The sequence below is a fragment of the Toxorhynchites rutilus genome, chromosome 3, assembly GCF_029784135.1.
Source record: "Toxorhynchites rutilus septentrionalis strain SRP chromosome 3, ASM2978413v1, whole genome shotgun sequence".
NCBI lineage: Eukaryota > Metazoa > Arthropoda > Insecta > Diptera > Culicidae > Toxorhynchites > Toxorhynchites rutilus.
Genome location: NC_073746.1, coordinates 20,136 through 37,376, shown reverse-complemented (window position 1 = coordinate 37,376; position 17,241 = coordinate 20,136). Strand labels below are relative to the sequence as shown.

Below are 17,241 nucleotides of genomic sequence, written 5' to 3'. Positions count from 1 at the left end.
GAAATCTCAACTACCGTAAGAGTATGAATTTCAGTGAATTTTCGTACATTTTTTAAGTGATAAAACCAATCTTTCTGAACACAAATAGCAGACTTTTCCACTCTTTTGTGATTTTATCTAAATAGAATGTCTCAAAAGCTTGTTTTCGACTTTCAAAAGTGGTGAAAAAAGGTTCTGCGTGGTGGTGTACGAATTCAAATTTGAGTCACTTTATGTATTATATATTCTATAAATTTTCAATAAAAATATAAAAAAATAAGAATTAGAAAATTAAAAGCATATGGTAAGCAAGTGGTGAGTGATGGTCTGAATCACGAATTTCCTGCGCGTAGCTGTAAAATATAAAAAACAATAAAAGCGTAGGTAACATATAATTTTACGCAACATGTTTTTATCATGATAGCACAGTGTTTGCGGTTTGGTGGGGAGACCGTGTGATTAGAACATCGTGCTCTTCGAGTAAATCATTCACACCTTACGAAATAGCAGAACGAGAACTTCGGGGTGTCATCGAATAACAAAACATATATAATTCAAATGTATGATTTTTTGACTAGTAATCTAGTATGTAGCCAGTGGTTACTTAAAATTATCAGATATTTTGCTCTGAAAGAAATTTTTTTTGTATCATGGGGGTTCAACATCTTTAGGCCGGTACCATTCCTCAATTGCATGATCATATATAGCGTTCTTCAATTCATCCTCGACGTACTGCATAGATTCGTCCAATGCTGTCCTCGGGCTTCTGGATGTAACTCGCAAATCGAAGGGAAGATCATAACATTTACAAATACAACACGAAGGAAATCTGAACCAATCCGAAAAAATTCCTCTGCATTCATTGTGCGGATCATATGCCAGCAGTCGATGTAGTCTATATTGTTGCTCACAACGACATCCTTCCCGACAATACATCTGTTTAAACTCGAAGGCACATTTTTCCCAATGTACATACTGTTCAAATGGATAAAGATTGAGCAACGCAAGAACCTCTCCTCTTGTATTATTGGCCCAGAATGGTGCAACAACTTCTTCCTTCACGGGGCATGCGTTTCTAAAATATGAAAAGAAAAATATTAAAAATGTTTTATATTTATAAAAGTGTCATTGCCTTGTCAAGACTTCATTCTCAAAATAACTAATAACCAAATTTATGCTAGATGACAAGGCAAATCTTGTTCGGTAATCATGTATTACAGTAGTGAAGAAATATTCAAATTTTATAATTTTTAAACCCATAGAAATCAGAGGGTGTGTATATTTTTTTTTGCGCTTTATTTTTCTTTTATCCAAGGAATAAAGTCATTTCTCAGCTACAATTCGATTGATATTCATAGGAACTTACACTCCTCTTACGTTTAACATTGGCGTCTCTTTTTGGGCAGTGTCCTGAAAAAGCTGACCTTCTTGTTTTTTCGATCCGTTTGCAGTATTTTTAATCGCTTCCGCAGGATTTACTTCATCTTTGAACTCACTTACTGGCTCGGAAGAATTAACCAAATTTTCACTCGATGAATCATTTGAGTTTTCACTCTCTTTGTCTTTTCTTTTTATATCTGCTGGTGAAATAGTGGTTGCATCAAGGTTTTTAGAATTGTCATTTGTCATATTCAATAGAATCTCTTGAGTCTGAATTGACTCATTCTCATTACTTTTTTCTGGGGTAGATACAGTTCCAGATGAAATATTATTCAGTAACCCATCACTCATTTCTAAATTAGCAATAGATGATAATTTCTTCATATCGATCTTATCATGTTCTTTAGAGTTCACAGACATATCTTCTGTAACATTCACGACCAAAAATTCATTTGATTCTGTAGAAGAACCGAGAGATAGATTCATGCTATGTTCACTTGTGACATTTGTTGATGAATTTGTACCTGTAATGATGGGTAGTGAACCTGTCATTGTTGATGCTTTTGTTGGCGTCTTCGAAGTTGTTACTTTCTGTGTTGGTCTGAAATGTGGCTCAGTAATGAGATCGTTACTTTTATCCCTACTATATTCAAATTGTACAGGGTGAATATGCTTCATTTTTTTACTAGTATCCATTCTAGAGTATCTCTCAGCAGTATGATATATGTCATCTATATCAATTTCATTATTATCTATTTCCGTTTTGAGAACAGATATGTGTCGTATATCGCCATACATCCTTCGCATCAGGCCTTGATTTTCGTGAACGAACCGACGAACGGCATGCCAAGGATATGCAGTTCCCGGCAAGTTACAATAAGCTTGAGAGCTCAAATCACATGGAATCGCCTTCAGTAATTGTGACGATCGACCTTTTCTTGATGCATTCGGGTCGCAAGATGATGCAGAATCATACCCATATCCATTGATAGTTAACACAGGAATAATAACTATGAAAATGAGCGGGTGTATAACGACCTGGAAATAGAAATAATACATTTCGAAAATCACAAAAAAAAATATTCAAATCACACCCAATATTAGACTAGGAAACAGGCATTTTTTCTGACGTTAATATTAAATCCAACGGTTGATTAACTTGTAAAATTCATGTTTTTTTTATTCAGGATAATTTAAAGCTTACCGAATCCATTCGTTTACGTTGATTCATATCCTTAGCAATTTATCATGCTCATTTAACGTTAGGCTTTGGGGCTATATAAGACGCACAGATTCAAAACCATGCTTATAGCACACACGAACGAGCACATCTATCAAAAATAAGGTAGTGTGTTTAGTTTAATTATTCAACAACCAAAATTTTCGCAAATTTGAAAGAAAATATTGCAGCACCCATGTAAAACTGTTTGTCATAAAGATGCACACTTTCGACTTTCTCCTTTTCATTTCATTTCTTCGTATTTTAAACTTCTCTCTCAACTTGGCTTTCCATTCACACTCTGCACAGTTCGATCGTTTCTCAACAAATTAAAGAAACGAGCATATCAATGAAGCACAGACTTGTGGATAAATCGAGTAAGATCATAAAGCACGTGTGTAGTTCTTTTATAAATAAAAGTAAGTTACGATAGATGAACTGATCTTCTGATCATTTAGTATTTGTTCTGGTTTAATATGAATTCCTAAGAAACTGAATAATATTGCAGAAATTAAAGCCAAAACTTTCATTCCTACTTAACAAAGTTTTAAATATTACACATATTCTTGAATACAAAATAATATCTGTTCCTACAACGAAAGTATGTTCAGCAAATGTTGAGCCACGGTATGCTCATCTTGAATGTTCAAAATTAACTGTTGTACCAAGCAAAATATTGGTACTGACGACTTGAAACTGTGAGAGGCGGGAGAAAAGGAGATATACTGGAGAAGTTTATTTAGTAGGTCAGTAGTAGCGCTCTCGCTTTGCCGTCAATCTGTTGAGCTGATCGTTCCTCGTTGCACTTTGCAAACGTAATCGTTATTTGGCGTGCGTGTTCGAATGATATGATAGAAAAGTGAAAACACCTGATCAATTCATCTTATATTCATACATTAAATTAACTGTCCCATTAATTTTATATTTTTTTTCCGATGATATAATATATTTGTTTGTACAGCATACATATATAACGGTGATTAAAATCAAAATATTCGAACAACGAATAAACTATCTGAAAATTATAGAAAAGGATGATCAATTTAACAAAAGTTACTCATTCTGTTCTAAACAGCCTCATTGTACGGAAGAATAGGGTTGCATCATTACAAAACGGCAACTTGTAAGTGGAACATTCTATGGCAGTATGACCAAGACCTTTTTTGTGGCCACTCTCCATTTCCAACACTTGGTTTTGTTCTTTAGTATTCGGTTCGTACAACCGTTCCTACAACAATCTAAGAATTTGGTAGCTTTAGTAGATTTAATTTTGACACATTTTGAGACTTGAATCGTTTTAACATCTTTGGTTAATGCCACGACTCTTTCTTCTGTTTCTCCACATTTGCGTTTGGCTCAACCCACAACGAAGATTCGTTCACCAGGAACGAAATGAACTTTTTCAACCGATCCATTATAGAATTTTCGAGCAACAATTTCCGGAACAACAAGGGTCTGCGGGCGAAGTTTAAGATCCTCGATTGTATTACTTCGTATTGGTTGTGTTTCTCGTTGAGACGTTGATCAGGTTATTTTTGAGTCAACTATTTCAAAGGTTCGTTTCGTAAATTTCCCCCAAAATAGCTTCAGTGCAGGTGGTAATATCTCTATCAACATGTATTTCAACCTGGGGGTCTCCATAGCCACATTGGGTGCGCGTTCGCTTAGTAAGCGATCGATCGTGAGTTCAAAACTCAGGGCCCTAATTGAACATCATTGTGTTGTTACAGAATAACTACGGCCACGCAACAATCATCAGCGATGGAGATCGATCCACGGTCGAAATAAGATCGATTCATCCATACAACTGCTCTGCTCTGCAAGACACATCGGGCTGCTGTTCTATAAATAACTCAACAATGATCAATGAATTGTCCCCGCTGTCCGGTGGTCTAACTGGAAAATGGAAGATCAGAAGGAATACTCTTACGCCTTAATGGCTACTGTGTAAATGTACCATATGCAATGGTATAGAAGGAAGTACTCTTACGCCGAACATGGCAACTGATTAATGTGCTAATTATAGATATGATAAACATGTGACATGTACACGAATAAAATTCGGCTCTGTTACAGCTAAAATGCTAATGAGCCTAAAATAAATAAATGGGACAAAATAAACGACGCGTTATATACCAATTGTTCACCTCGTATGTTTGATCGATTGCAACGTAGTTTTTAATGGCGAGAGCGAAACTGGGGATCTTTTAGATAAAATGGTTGCGCGTCTGCTGACTATCGAGAGAACAATCGTGAGTTCAAATCATAGGGCTTTCAATTGAACATATTGTGTAATAAATATAATACTCCGTATTCTGTATGTCATGTGTGATCTACCATATGTAATCGTTAAAATAACCATGCGCACAATTCAATTTGGCTCTTTTATACCTGAAAATACCAAGAAACCGAATATATAAAATACAGCGAAACCAATCAATATGCCCAACTTTTATATGATTAAGGATGGTAACAATATATTTTTTCTGATTGTTACTTAGGTGATCCCATCTTCAGAGCACTCCAGGAATGTTTTATTAGATGAAGTAAACGACGTTCCACATCGCTAATGTTTTGGCTTCCATGAAATTTCTCAATCTCAACATATTTTTTTCGTCCGACCAGGAACGAAAAGGTATTATTTCACAGGTTCATCGTCATCCTACTCTCGGTGCGATTAGCAATCCTACTTGCACTCGTTTTCGTGTTCGATTACCATGTTATCTGATGATTTTTGCCGCCCTAGTGTTTTTTATCACACGTAGCTCATACCATGAATATTATATAGTGTCCAGCCCAACATCAATAAATGAACGAAGATATTGCATCAGCAAAGGCTGGTAAAGGGGGCTTTTAATTTTGCCGGACCTATTGGTGGAACTATTGGCGTCTCTAACACTGAAACAACTGACTTCCAGACTGACTATTTTTGTTGGAACGAGACCAGGGAAGTCGATATTTCTTCTGAAGAATTGTTAATCCACCTCAACACTATTTTTACAAAACGTGTCAGGATAATTTTCAAGAATTATGTTTGAAATTGTATTGTGTGAAATTGTATTTTTAATTGTATATTGTTTGTTTTTTAAATAATTATTCTCACTGTTATTTTTACTCAAACGTTAAAAAAATGGATACGTTCAAATTTTTCTTGAAAAAAAATTGTGATGTTTTCGCTCTGTCCTAAACATGACTTTCTTCTTGAACTGATCTCTTCACCACAATTTTTATATTACAGGTAGACCTGTTTTTGTACGAGGGACAGGGAGGGAGATTGGAAGATTGCGTAAAACCCATCACGAGTAGCTTCAAAAATAGTTTCCGCATTGAACATTGGGGGAGCAACACCTATTCCTCAGCCTCATGCTGAACGAAGTGCTCTTAATTTCTTACTTTGCTCGAATTCGCCATCATTAGATTGCAGGTGTAATGTTATCCAATATCCCAACGGTAATTTACTTATCCGTCAGAGTTTCTATCAATGGGTCGACTCCTTTGAACTACATCAACATGACATACGACCTCCGGAAACAGCTTGTCAGGAAAGAATATGCGAACGCGATTTCTCAACGCGATCGAACAAGAAAGGGGTATAACTTCCTTTCTCGTTTGATCTACGTTTGATTGGTGAATTGACCAATGTACCAAGCCGTATGTGGATAAATCGAAACATGCATATTAATGAAATTTCGTGGGTTGTATGTCAAGCGAAACATCAATCACATTTTTATGCAAAGTGGTTCCAAACATATGAAATCGCTCTTCAACGAATAAGAGTGAGAAATATACATAGATGGATTTTTATTTTTGCATGGAAGGTTTGTCTAGATTCCGCACCTATACAAGAACAATCCCATGATGTGTCATAAAAGAAGCAAATAGCTTCAGTCCTCTTGGACATTCAGGGGACCTTTACTTAAGTCTCGGCCGAGGTCCTGTTAGACAAATTGCACTCTCAAGGTCTGCCCTCTCTATTGAGTAATATGCAGTAAAATGTCGATTATCCGCGAATGGATTCTAGAGGCTTTTCCAAATTTTGACAGTGAGTGGTAGACTTTTGCTAATTTGTTTTGGTCATGGCCTTCACATTATCCGACCACTGGTGTACACTGGTGCACACGGATCATTTTTAATCCTCCATTGCGTTTTCTAGGATTGCGATTTTATGTTGCAATATTTTTTTTGTGTTTTCATCTCATTTTTAGTCCTTCATTGCAGTGCGGGTTATCCGTCAAAACGAGTTTCATAGTAATTCTAGGAGCTTTTCCAAATTTTGACATGGCCTTCACATTATCTGACCACTGGTGTACACTGGTGCACACGGCTCTTTTGACGTAGGACTACGTCTTTCATTTCTATACCGGGGTGTAAAATCAAAGTTTCGAAAACGAAAGCGTTACGCCGGAGACCGAGATTTTGAGCGATAATAGCTCCTAAACAACTTAACGAAATGGTATGATAAACACTTCATTCGAAAGATAAAATGTCTACGCGTTCTATACTTGTTACTTTCTGATCTAAAAACTTGTTTCAATAGTCTTAAAATTGCTTTCAAAACAGGCTATTGAAATCACCAATCGGTATATAAGCGAGCGCCGCTCGGAAATCCACTCAGTTCAAATTGAACAGCGATTGGAGCATGTTGTCGCTGTTGTGGTGAAGCTCTTCGTTTATCATGAAAGCGCGGATGAACGGTGTCACCAAGAGCCTGTTTGTGCATCTTAGGCCAGAAGGGAATCCATCAGGAGGAGAGTGATGCCACAAACGGTTCCCCGGGAAGATCTCGAAGCAGCCGCTACACACACACACACATACACGCGCGGAATTCTTTCCGTTTGGATGCCATTCAGCATCGAGAAAGATCCGGAAAATAATCTGGCAGTTCCCCTGGGAATTTAAAAATACATTCATGTGAAAGAGTTTATTTGAATGTTTTCTATCCATGTAACACTGTGACCAAATACATTTGGTTTTGTGATTTTTCAATCAATCGCAATTAACAGGATAGCTTCTGAAGATTATTTTTCCCCATCAGTAGGATATTTCCGTATCCAATATTGTATGCGCCCGCAATCGATTCTTGCTCTGTCGCCGAAAGTTCCGAGCTCAGAGAGTTCATTCCCCTCTAGTTTGCCTTCCAAATTGCCATCGTAAACCACACCTTCTCTCGATTCAATCACACACAAAAAGCATACTTAAGCGATATTCTGGTGGTGAGACACATTCATTTTTCGTGAGGACATGGACAAGACAACATCGTTGCCTAACGTGCTGGAGGAGGTGGACGGCGAAGGATCGACACATACACGCGCAGAACTCTTTCCGTTTGGATGCCATTCAGCATCGAGAAAGTTCCGGAAAGATCTAATCATTGCTGGGAAATAATTAGCCAGTTCCTCTGGGAATTTAAAAATACATTCATGTGAAAGAGTTTATTTGAATGTTTTCTATTCATGTAACACTGTGACCAAATATGTTTCAAGCAAGTGCTATTAACAGATGGTTATCGAATTAGCATTAACCACAGGTGGGCTTCCAGTATCGAGGAAAATGTGGAAATATCTAATCGTTACTGAAAATAATCTGCCAGTTCCTCTGGGAATTTAAAATTACATTCATTTGAAAGAGTTTATTTTAATGTTTTCTATCCATAAAATATCCATATAATACATTTGGGTTTGTGATTTGTCAATCAAGTACAGTTAGCAGGTTAGCTTCTGAAGATTATTCTTCAGGGTTTTTCGTATCCTATATTGGATGCATAAAACCTTGTGCCTCCAACGTAACGCTCTCGTTTTCGAATTCTCCCAAATATTCATTTATTCATTCATTCAGAATGGATTTAGATTCAACTTCAAACAAATGATCTCTAAATCAACGATAGTCCTACGTCACCCTTGCGGTTATACCATAGATATAACCCACTTCCTGTTTTTTAGTCCTCCATTGCGTTCTCTACGATTGCGATTTCATTTTGCACTATTTTTTTGTGTTTTCATCTCATTTTTAGTCCTTCATTGCGTTTTCTGCGATTTTATTTATCCGTTGTTTCTACTGTTTTATATAATTTACTTTAAGAGAAACATACAAATTTTTCTCACAGAGACACGATAGTTTTTCGGATCTCTTACATGGGTCTCTCCCAGGGCTCATGTTTAAACCTCAATTTGTTCAACCTACGTATATGAGATTTGTAATTGCCTTACAGGATATTGGAATCTAGGATGTCACTCGTTTCGCGTGGTGATCAGCGCATTAGGACGCAGGTTCAAGAGATAGCGGGTTATTCGCATCCAACAGATTTACACAGAAGTGCACAATAAAATTGCGTATACAGGCCGGTGCGAATCGAAACATCTCGAGCAGCCTGGCGTATTTGAATCTACGTATCAGCTCCAATTAGCTGCAAAAAGTACGCTATTTCCGTCAAGCCAATAGCAGAAAGCATGAAAGTTAGAGTTCATGCGTAATTTAGTATTCTCTTGGTCATACATTAGTTGCAGATTCCACAAAAAATCAACTTGCTCAAGGAACCATCATAGTTGAGTCTTTAACATATGCATATAACGATTTTTTCATCAAATATATCCCTCTACCACACTTTTAAATATTTGCACCGGTAACCTAACACCCTATGTAATAACTGAATGTAAAAACAGATGACAGACTGACATTTAACCTTTTTTATAATTACCGTGTTCGAAGGTTTCCTCATAAAAGAATTTGCTGTAATACATCGAGAACAAAAGTGCGAAATTGCTATTAGCTATGTTCTCAATCTAATATGATATATGTGTCGAATGCGTTTTCATCTATTTCCTTGTGAATAAATCCACAGCTATAGATCAAACAAATGAACACCTACCTTTGGCGGAGACAAAGTGATAGGCTCTCAATTTGGCGGGAAGAAGATGACGAAGAAATAAAACAGAAAAACATCGAAAATATACGCAATTTTCAATCCATACAAACTCACATAATCCTCACTTCTCTTCATTCCACGAAGCGACGACTATTACTTGTTTTCCCCTAGTGCTTGGAAATAACGGAAATAAATAAGGAAGGGGTGAAATTGCAGTTGGGATACCCACTCACTCTGCTGGAATAGTCATTGTTGGTTATACATGCTACAATAAGGGACTGTACTAGCTGCATGATGATATGTAATTCATGAAAAAAAATAATGATCTGCTACACTACTAATACTTGAGAAAATTAGTCTGACAAAAAAATTATTCCAGTACTACTACAATTTATAACATAATCATAAATCACGTATATATTCATATATTCCAATGTTCTTAAACAATTCAGGCGATAAAAATATCAAAAATGTAGAAGTAAATTTGTTCGTTCAATATATTCGTTTGAAAATGTGATTAATCCGAAAAATTATATATTCCATTTGATAATCTTCTCACGTGGCTGCCAATCAAAACTGGAATTAACCTTGATAGGTTATTGGTAACATCAATTATTCTTTAACTCAAGTGTTCAACTGAGCTATGAATATACGAGTATAAAAACAATAATAATTAAGTTACAATGGTTAAATTATCAAAAAACCATTTGTAATATTACATTTACTTCGCAAATGAACTTCTGATACTATGATGCGTTCTCATCATATTTGTATCAGCACTGATGAAATGTAGTATTTTCAACTGAAGCACGGCCGACCCCTAACTAATACTCATGACGGCAAAACAAATTTGCGCATCGGTATACTCATGCATCCCTCTTTTTAGGTAAACAAACATATAACTTTAATTTACAATTTTCTCAAAAAACGTATATCTGTGCATCCAAAATTTAAGAAAGCATACATTGAATCCTTGATATTAAAAATTTGCTCAAGGAAATTCAAAATTAGATTTTATCAAACACGCTAGTATAAGCGACGCTTCCAATGAACTCCACGCCATGTTACGTTCCCTATGTCGTACGAAAGCAGCAGCACAGTCGTGTTTTAGAGTTCGTTGAGATCGCATCGTCGCGCTCGAAAAGATACCAAAAGTCATTAAGCAAAGTTTATTCTTGAAATTGTTTAAAACAATTCTCTAGCATTGTGTATTATTGATATAATCTTTTAATATCGCAATATTATAACGATGAGTTCGGAAAACAAGAAAAGTGAAGTTGAGGTTGAAAATGTTGCCGCCGCCGACGAGAAAGCAGAGCCCAAGGAATTAAAAGGAGTCAAACGGCCCGCCGATGTAAGTATATTTGAGTATTTTTAATAACTTGAACATTGAAAGTTGGAGAATATCGCATTTAGTTTTTTTTCTTTCGATTTTGCTTAAAATAAAAGCATTACCGTATGAAAAGGAATAATAAATGTAGCATGTAGCTCGAATGTAGCACCTCGTCTTAGTTGAAGCCCTGAAATAGCTGTCGTACCGGCCGGTAGATGGTTCCCACAGGCCATTTCCCTCCGATTTTGATGGCTTGTTTCAGTCACCGCCATTTCCAATCAAATATGATGCAAACATGACGCCAGCTCCAAAGGCACTTGTACTTACCTCAAGTTTCGAATAAACTTTAAATAGCATCTGCAATTTCTCGCATATAGTTTCAAATTGTAAAAATTGAATGCAACGGGATTGTAACATGGCGGCCAAAAGCACGTTGAACATGAATCATATTGGAAATATATTCCAATGAAATTCTAATTCTCAATCATATAGGTGCTTGGAATGTAGTATTAAACAAATTTAAATAATGAAATGTTTCTGAATAGAAGAAATGAACCAAGCCTTCGTTTGGCTTGGCGTCATTTTCGAGGAACATCGTTTTCCTATCAAGATGAATGAATTATATGTGAAAATGGCAATTTCTTGCAACTATGTATTGGTGTGTAAGCACACCGACACATTAAAGCGTACAAAATTAGCACATGTGAGAAAAGCTAGTTTCATAAAATTGACATTATGAAATTTCATCGATCTTCACTGATTGTTTATGTAGGTTAGAATGAGATGAAGCAAAAACACCGGCTTTCTTTGAGTTTGTATTTGTTATGGATTTTTACGCTAACGGAAAAGTGCAATGTGTTTGTGTGTAAACAACGCTATCATGTAACACAGCCACGTTTTTTTTGAAAGAGTGTGTATGTCATATGTGTTTTACTTTGGTGTACTACACGTAATGCATATCGTAAGCAGTTGATATTCACATCACTTCACAATAGTTTCATGATATATGAGAGATAAAAAAAATGAATTCAAACAAAATTAAAAAATTGTTTTGATTTTCTTACCAACAGGAGAAAAACGCTGAATCGAAAAAAGTGAAGAAAGATGAAAATGGCGCGGGAGAGGAAGAAGAAGATGTAGAGGATGAGGGTGAGGAGGTAGAGGGAGAAGATGAAGAGTACGACCTTCCCTATGGTGAAGAAGAGGACATAGAAGCTGAAGGTTAGTCGTCATACATGCAAACGCTTTGGTTTCTTTTATTTTGCCGCCATATTAAGCGTCCCAAGGTGTTTACCATTTTCATAATCGAATTTTTTTCTCTACAGACGAAGAGGAAGAAGAAGGCGATGAGGTCGATGGCGAGGAAGAGGATGAGGATGCGTAATAATGAGATACTGAGTAAGAGTGAGACTAAGTAAAATAGACATAGGTGATTTATTATTTCGATTTGCGTTCAATCTGCAAATAATAAGCATATGCAACCATGAACATTGTGAAATTTGTTTGTGTATATATTTTAAAACAACAAAGGAAATCCTACCATAGACCACAAATACATCCAGGTATAAGTTTTCTGATTTAAATTCTAATAAATCCAAGATTGCCCTACATCAACAAGTTAGTCAACAGCAACAAATTGTGAGGTCACTTGTAGATGAGCCAGTGAAACATTATTGATGCAAAGGAAATAATAATTAAACAGCATGGATTTATATATGCATACTTCATTCAACTCTTTCAGTTTGAATCATGTGGTCAGAAATGTTATCGAAATTGTCAAGTTATTCAAAAATCAATTGTGTAAAACTCGAGAGTACCGCGTCCATTGTGCAGCATTCAAATATACATTGAGAAAGCTTTAACATTATAAGTACACATGTATAAGCTCACGAAAGTAGCAAATTCGATCTGCAAACAAAAATTTAACTATAAATTTCAAAACAGCTGTGCTTAATTTATTGTGCTGAAGCGCTATTAGCGGGAAAGTTTGCAAGGCTTCTATATTTATTTTAGTTCTGTACCTTTAATTACAACTTAATATAATTTGTATGATAATTGTTAGAATAAAACAAGCCAGTCCATAATCATTTCGAGAGAAAAAAGGCAATGTCGAGATGTTTGGCTATTTGTAGTGAGTAATTATGCAACAATCTACCCGGTACCCGTTCATGCTAGAATATGAATGCTTAACTGATAAATTGCATGGAGATCACGGAATCAAAACAATGATATAAATCGACCACATTACGCATTTTGTCGCAGGTCTATTAGCTTTTTAAAAATATCATTTTCATATTTAAGTTTCCATGTCTGTGCAGTAGTTTTGTTTCCATAAAAAAAATAAAAATAAGTAAGTTACACTGAGCAATTGATTTGAGACAACAGAACGAATTATCACGAGACACAAGTGAACAACAGTATGCATTCTCCCATGTATTACAGAAATAAACAACATGTGTTTTTAAATTTGTATCATTAAATCTTCGATTGAAGAAGCAGAAATCCGAACCGTCTCCCTAGAATATTAACACCTTCGCTTCGAAGTCGTTTCTGGAGGACATTTCCTTGGCCCTTACATCATGAATGTATTGTCAAATCTTTTTGTCTTGCAATGATTGAAAAGTGCAAGAATCAATTATGAAAATGGTGTATATTTAAAAAGTAGGACAAAGTATCGCTCGTACTATTTTGATTGATTTAAGCGTTTCAAGGTGGCCGCAAAGATGGCGAAGGATGACCGTATCAATAAATGTTGTTACCTTAACTTCAAACTATTAGTCAACACTATTCTTTTAACCCTTTCGTTACGAGTGTCGTCTATAGACGACATCCGCGCGACGAGCTGTGTGTACGAGCGTCGTCTTTAGACGACATGAAATTCATACTGCTCTTCGATCACACCAGCGCGATGTGCATACTTTTCGGCGCAGTGCTCCGTACAGGGGTAGCACTTCGGCGGAGCACACTGTCGTAATGAAAGGGTTAATACTGCGTTGAAGGCATACAAGATAGATGTATGGCAAAGGGTGTGAAGTGAATATGTATGAAATTAAATTAAAATGTTTTTCAGCGTTATTTTTTAAAATAATTACACCTTTCATGTAATGTTTTCAACGTGAAGTGACGTTCGTGATCAGGCCCTTTAACTCATGCAGACTCATTCGTCTCTTGAAAAATATGTAAATCATGAACCTCACTGCAGAAGTGAAGTTTGCTTCTCTCGAAAAGCACAGCACGTTTTATTTGTTTCCGAATACCGAATTATCCATCGTTCAGCCCTGATAGATTGTGGAAGATGTATTTGGTCTCGTAGAAGACGTAGCAATGAACACTGGACAACTATGTCCAGTCCTAATCTAGTCGGGCATTGTAGTTTTCGCTGCTGTTAATGTTGAGTGCGTACTGATGTAGCTAGTGCGCATTCGAGAGTCAATGTTTTGCTATTATGATCATGATCATCTCTGATACTGGGGCATAACTGGTTTCAGGGTATCGACTTCATGTAACCAGTCAGGGAAAATTGGATTTTTATTTTTATTACTTTACAATTAGTCAGCAAAAATAATTCCGATTAGAGCTTCAATGTGTTTGATGGTTTTGCGTAATGGGAAACGGAAATGCAAAAATTAAAGTTTCAGTTTTGTTTCGTGAAAGTCTAACTAGCTCGTGGAAAGTTTATATCTGCAGTCGATGAAATATTTCATAATACAAGCTACAACGTTGCTCTTAGGCGGCTCGCACACCGGAGCAATGAGCAACTAGAACTGTAGGGATTAACATGAGATTTGTTTTTTAGAATAGATTGCTATCGGGGGATAAGTTTGACGGAACGTTTTACCATTGAAAATCGATCTGCTGTCTCTCGCATGGAAACGTCAAGGTTGAGAGGGTCTTTTTAATTACTATTCCACATCTGGAATCTTTCTGGAAAATCAGGGAATATCAGCGGTTTTTTTCTGTCATTGAGTCGACACCCTAGGTTTTCCCAGTCAAGGTTAAAGTATGTGTTTGTAGTGTAAGCTTATTTTTGGATATCTAAACCAGGTTCTTTTGTTGTCCACATTCTACTTGCCGTTCGTCCCTGACATGCAATGTTGTCGCGTGTTCCGGTATGTCCGAATCTCAGCAGAATACAAAGTGTTGGGTGTTGGTGTCGCCGATGAGTATCTACAGTTTCTGATGATAGAACGAACGCTAAAATCACAATAAAGAAATCATTCTCCACGCACACATCTAGTGTTCAGATTTTCAATTGCACATTCAAAATAGATGCTTCAAATTTGAGTTGACCAAATATTAATCGTGTCGTTCTTTTAAACCATTTGCAGAATACAAAGTGTTGGGTGTTGGTGTCGCCGATGAGTATCTACAGTTTCTGATGATAGAGCGAACGCTAAAATCACAATAAAGAAATCATTCTCCACGCACACATCTAGTGTTCAGATTTTCAATTGCACATTCAAAATAGATGCTTCAAATTTGAGTTGACCAAATATTAATCGTGTCGTTCTTTTAAACCATTTTACACGCTGATCGGTTCAGTTAGTATAGAACACTTTTTGATAGAACATATTTAATTTATCTTTGAATATATACATATTAATACATTCTTTTGAAAATTTAGGTGTCGACGTGGGCAATTTTTACATCCCCTCCCCCCGCACCGTGGACATTGTCGTAATCCTTCGTTCGTTTATTGAAAATCACGCCTTTCCATAGGTTCTATACATCAAAGTCTTTTACTGCTGAAATGAACTAAAAATGTACAGCATTTTCATTTATTTTTAATCATCACGTAAATGATGCATATTAGGCTTATTAAATCTTACTCATTGATCAATTCCTTTTGAATCAAACTTTACAAACATTTTCAGAAATCCAAGTTTTCTTACAAATATTCAATATAAACTCTGGCATCTCTGTTCTTAATTTTTACTTTAATATAACACGAATCGCTTGTACCATTATGGCACAACATTTTATTGCATGCATAAAATGTATTGCATACAATGTTCGAGATGTGCAACAAAATATTCAGGGTACTCTTAGAAGGAATGAATATCTTACTATAAATTCCTCCTAAACAAACGCTGTTCTTAATTTTTAATTTCACATAACGCTGCATACGAATCACTTGTACAATTATGACGAAACATTTTATTGCATGCATAAAATGTATTGCATACAATGTTCGAGATGTGTAACAAAATATTCAGGGTACTGTTAGAAGGAATGAATATCTTACTATAAATTCCCCCTAAATGTATGCTTTATGTTGTTATATATCACAACATCAATGCTGGTACAGAACGAACTCGATTATATACAGTCTCCAATTTCTGTTCACTGTATATAATCGAGAAAAAAAATCATTAATTTATATGCATATAAATTTATTTTGAATATAAAAGAAGAGTTTAATTTTTGGGTAATGGTACATGTTAATTTTATATAAATAATTATATTTAGCAGAGAATTATTAAGTGAATCATCAGAACAAAATAAAACGAGATAATGGTTTATGTGGAATTGTCTCTCCGGATACCACGTGCAATATTTAACTAAATGAGAAAATAAAGCGCATGCATTAATCTATTTTTTGCATAAGCGCAGCTCAAAACAATACAGAACAGAAAAGAACGTCCTATTCGTCCTCTTCGTAGAATTATGCACAAAACGAAAGAACAAAAGTCCTATTGTATACTCTTTTAATAGGAAAACAAGGCGCATGCATTAATCCATTCTTTGCCCAAGCGCACCTATTGTTAAACACTCTTCGCAGAATAATGTAGAACACAGAAGAACAAAAGCCTTATTTGTTGTATACCCTTCACGCTTTCTAGTGCAGTACTTTTCCGTATGCACTGAGGGTATAAAAGCTGACTGCATTTCTCACTTGACCATCAGTTTATTTGAAAGGTTGTACGCGAGCGCGAGCGCGATTTTACGCGAGAATTTATTGTCAGTGCTAAAAATTAACCTTCAGTGGTTAGAATAAATTGTGCCAGTTAGTGTACCAGTGATGAACCCAAAAGTATTGTGAAAATCTGCCGGGAACTTGCTAGTGGTAAAAATAAACTGGGCTCTGAACCAGTTAGTGTGCCAGAAGTCGTGTCAAAACTTGCCAGGGAACTGGCTAGTGGTAAGAATTAACCGAGCTGTAAACCAGTTAGTGTACCAGTGATAAACCCAAAAGTCATGCGAGAACTTGCCAGGGTACTGGCTGAAATCGCTCACGCGAAATTCATTTTTTTATAAGGGAATTAAGCGTATCCGTGAATTATTTGAAATTTAGGAAAGAAACTAGAAAGAAAAAAATGGACTGTGAACCACTGAGCACTAGCTCATGAAGTGTGTGACAGTGACAAGAAATCCGTGCGAAAACGTGTGATTTCCTTCCCTTCACGCGAAATTTCAAGTAAACTTTACAAGTGATTGAAATGTGATGACTTAAATGAATAATTCTAT

At 36.1% G+C, this 17,241-nt stretch overlaps 2 protein-coding genes across 5 annotated transcripts; one reads left to right on the top strand and one right to left on the bottom strand.

Annotated features, from left to right (window-relative positions):
- Positions 1 to 532: 532 nt before the first annotated feature.
- On the bottom strand, positions 533 to 3,242 carry LOC129776882 (protein spaetzle 4). Of its 4 annotated transcripts, none has more exons than XM_055782794.1 (4): positions 2,564 to 3,242; positions 1,884 to 2,397; positions 1,346 to 1,817; positions 533 to 1,054 (listed from the first exon to the last, which is right to left on the bottom strand). In XM_055782794.1, exons 1-4 carry the CDS (start codon positions 2,588 to 2,590, stop codon positions 628 to 630), a joined length of 1,440 nt encoding a protein of 479 aa, XP_055638769.1. In that variant the 5' UTR covers positions 2,591 to 3,242; the 3' UTR covers positions 533 to 627. The 4 variants fall into 4 exon arrangements, with proteins under 4 accessions (XP_055638769.1, XP_055638767.1, XP_055638768.1 ...); XM_055782792.1 differs by having other exon boundaries at positions 1,346 to 2,397; positions 2,564 to 2,690; positions 2,773 to 3,242; XM_055782793.1 differs by having other exon boundaries at positions 1,346 to 2,397; positions 2,564 to 2,690; positions 3,173 to 3,222.
- Positions 3,243 to 10,530: 7,288 nt separating this feature from the next.
- On the top strand, positions 10,531 to 13,239 carry LOC129775906 (acidic leucine-rich nuclear phosphoprotein 32 family member B-like). The gene is made up of 3 exons (XM_055781134.1): positions 10,531 to 10,794; positions 11,844 to 11,994; positions 12,099 to 13,239. The coding sequence occupies exons 1-3, from the start codon at positions 10,690 to 10,692 to the stop codon at positions 12,155 to 12,157; spliced, it is 315 nt and encodes a 104-aa protein (XP_055637109.1). The 5' UTR covers positions 10,531 to 10,689; the 3' UTR covers positions 12,158 to 13,239.
- The last annotated feature ends 4,002 nt before the right edge of the window (positions 13,240 to 17,241 follow it).